General features: G+C 28.8%; 1 protein-coding gene across 1 annotated transcript; it reads left to right on the top strand.

Moving 5' to 3' along the window:
* The first annotated feature begins 257 nt into the window (after window positions 1-257).
* On the top strand, window positions 258-2,137 carry LOC101249004 (E3 ubiquitin-protein ligase PUB23-like). Its single transcript, XM_004228823.5, has 2 exons — window positions 258-650; window positions 905-2,137. The coding sequence occupies exons 1-2, from the start codon at window positions 324-326 to the stop codon at window positions 1,832-1,834; spliced, it is 1,257 nt and encodes a 418-aa protein (XP_004228871.1). The 5' UTR covers window positions 258-323; the 3' UTR covers window positions 1,835-2,137.
* The last annotated feature ends 1,454 nt before the right edge of the window (window positions 2,138-3,591 follow it).

The raw sequence follows: 3,591 nt of genomic DNA, 5'->3' as shown, positions 1-3,591 counted from the left end.
AATATTAAAAAAGTCAACATACCAAAAAATAAAAAAATATTTTATATTTCTCAATTGCTTACTCATAAGTGGACCCACCTAATTCAAACTTTGACCAATAAACCAACCAAATAAGGAACATTTCTAATCATAATAAAATAACAATATGGTTTGCTTTGACTTTATAATGAGTCTTTATTATTCTTCCTATTCTGTATTCTCCATTCAAATTTCACATATATATTAGCCGCTATATTTTACCACTTTCATTTATATAAATACTCATATTCTTCCTCATAACAAACTTAGGTTCTTGTTTTTTTATTTGCAAAAAAAAAAAAAGTATGGATGAAGTAGAGATACCTCAATATTTTTTATGTCCTATATCACTTATGATTATGAAAGATCCGGTGACAACGATGACCGGAATAACATATGATCGAGAAAGCATCGAGATGTGGTTGTTAACAAAGGAGGAAGAGGCCATGACAACAACATGTCCGGTAACAAAACAAAATTTGCCTAGAGACATCGAGTTGTTGACACCAAATCATATGTTAAGACGAATTATTCAAGCTTGGTGTATTGCTAATGCAAGTAAGGGAATCGATACAATTCCAACCCCTAAATATCCTTTGAACAAATCTCACATTCTCCGACTTGTTCGTCAGGTAAATGAGTTTAAATTTTATGCACTGATATGATATATAGTATTTTTTTAATTTATTTATTTTTGAAATATTTTTTTTCCCAATCAAGTCATCTAAAAGATAGTTATAGCTAAGCTATATACAACAAGTATATAATTACATATGATGTGATAACCTAAATATAGATTAAACAATCTAGTATAACATGTGAAATATAATTAAAATGGTCATGTAGAAATTCTTTATACTGACAGTGTATATAACTTAAACTTCAGGTGAATAATGATAAGCTTTGTGTTGAAGCATTGAGGAAAATTGATGTTTTGGTGATTGAGAACAATGAGAAGAACAAGAAGAGTTTGGAGGAAGTTGGTGCAATTAAGGCTATGGTTTCCTTTATAGTAAAAAGTTATAAAGAAAGAAAACTAATCAATGGTCTTGAAGAAGCTTTAAGAATTTTCCACCTCGTTTGGAGCTCAACAATTGAAAACATTCAACTTGTCAAGGAAAATCGCGATCTAATTGAAGCTATTTCATGGATCTTGAAGAGTGACATGACCAAAACTCAAGTTGTTATCAAGACTCAAGCAATGATGGTCTTGAAAAATGTAATAGAAGTCTCGAGTTCAAATCTTCTATCAGGGTTAAACCCTGAATTCTTTCAAGATATAGTGAATACTTTACGAAAAGAAAGTGAACATCATATCTCTCAACAAGCAACAAAAGGCGCGTTACAAGTGCTAATAAATGCTTGTCCATGGGGAAGAAACAAGCATAAGATCATCGAATCAGGAGCTATATTCGAGCTCATAGAGCTCGAATTAGGCAACACTGAAAAGAGGGTTTCAGAGTTGGTACTTTGTGTACTAGCACATTTGTGTACTTTGGCTGATGGTAGGGCTGAATTCTTGAAACATGCTGGTGGACTTAGTGTTGTGGCTAAAAGGACACTTAGGGTTTCTTCATCCACAGATGATTGTGCAATTCAAATTTTTGGATCAATTTCAAGGTGTTCAGCCACAAAAGAAGTGTTGATGGAAATGTTGAGAGTTGGAGTTGTGTCAAAGCTTTGTATGGTGATTCAAGCAAGTTGTGGTGAGTATTTGAAGAAAAAAGCTATGGAGATCTTGAAGACACATTCAAATGTTTGGAGTGATTCTCCATGTATACAAGTTTATCTCTTGACTAGATATCCCGGGCAATAGTACTGTCCAACGACATATACCAGTATAATTTTATAAATGGGGATCGGAGAAGGTAAAACGTATACAAACATTTTTTTCCTATCTTTATAGGAGGTTGTTTCTGATAGATCTTCGGGTCAGTAGAGCCCTACATGTTTTTTTTCTACTTTATAGGACATTTTTACAGGAGATTGTTTCTGATAGGCTTTCGGTTCAATAGAGCCCTCCTACATGCCTTTTTCCCTACTTTATAGGATATTTTTTATAGGATATTGTTTCTGATAGGTTTTCGGTTCAATAGAGACCAAAATGCTTTAATTATAATGTTTTATTCTTTTCTTCTTTTAATGGTATGTATAAATGATATACCAACATTGGAAAATTCAAATAAGTATTCAACAAAAATTATAAAAAAATTGTTCAGATCATTTATTAAACAAAAGTATATTTGAAAACAAAAATAAGTTAATTCCTTTATATAACTTATATATACACAAGTGTAATACTTAAAATACTATAAGCAAGTGAGGTAGTATTATTTAACAAATTGTATATACCAAAACTTGTGAAGAACTACTTGCTTATATAATATTTTATTTATTTATTCAAACAATTTATTTTATGTTGCATCATATACATATGAATAATCCCATTCAACTGCTGAAGTATATAAAATTGACTTCTGATTTTATTTATCTAAAATATTTCCTAAGATAAGCATGCAATGCATTGTCATCATACTTTAGTCTCCTAAAAGACAAGAAGGAAAAGGTAATTAAGCTACTGTTTGACTATAAATTTTATTAAAAAAAAATTAAAAAAAAGTATAAAGTTGTATTAAAAATAGTTTTTGAAAAATTAAAATTATATTTAAACATGTATTTTATTTTTTAAAAAAGAAGTTGATGTTTCATGAGTAGAAGAAAATTTTCACCCCAAAAGTTATTCAAACCAATTTTTGAAACTTGAATTATTATTTTTCAAAAAACTTATCAAATTTCATGTACAAATGACATTTTCATTTTTTAAAACTAAAAAAAAATAATCAAAATCTATAATAAACGGAAGTTAAATAAATTTTCTTTTTCTATCTATGTACACTACTAAAAAAAGTGTAAAAAATCACAGGAATAAATTGCATAGATGTTTTGATAATTTTTTTTCTAATAAAAAATTAATAAACTTTAAAATAGAATCAACATAATATCCATCGATTATTTTTCTTGCAAATCTATAAGAAAGGTTATTATTGTTGTAATTATTAAAAGAGAATTTGTGATCTCAATTAAAAGTTTATTTGAAAAAAAAAAGTATACCTACGTAACAAAAAGATAATACTGTGCTATGAAAGGTGGTACCATGAGCTTCAAGAGTAGAACATTTATATATGTATTAGAAGATGTATGAGTCAGTTCAGTATTACTATAAAAAATATTTAGAAAACTTATTTGTTTGAATAAATGAAGAAGCATAATTTAAGTTTGAACGACCTTTTTATTTTTTATAGTTGAAGAATTTTTTTAAAAAAGATTAAAAAAAAAATTGCCTCGAGAATACAATATAAAGAAAATTGTATAAACTCTCAAATTTATTTATGTTTTGATAATTGTGGTGGCCGGGCCAGGACACACCTCGATTAGATTCACGAGATACATGTATCTCCCACCAACAAAAAGTATAAGGTAACTTTGTTCAACTAAGGTTAAAGCATATGAGAAAAAGTCACCGAGTTTTTCTATGTGATGGAAATTGAACCTGAGAGCTCATGGTGCTCAACT

Source organism: Solanum lycopersicum, chromosome 1 (assembly GCF_036512215.1).
Source record: "Solanum lycopersicum chromosome 1, SLM_r2.1".
Classification (NCBI taxonomy): domain Eukaryota; kingdom Viridiplantae; phylum Streptophyta; class Magnoliopsida; order Solanales; family Solanaceae; genus Solanum; species Solanum lycopersicum.
This window is presented reverse-complemented; position numbering and strand designations above follow the sequence as displayed.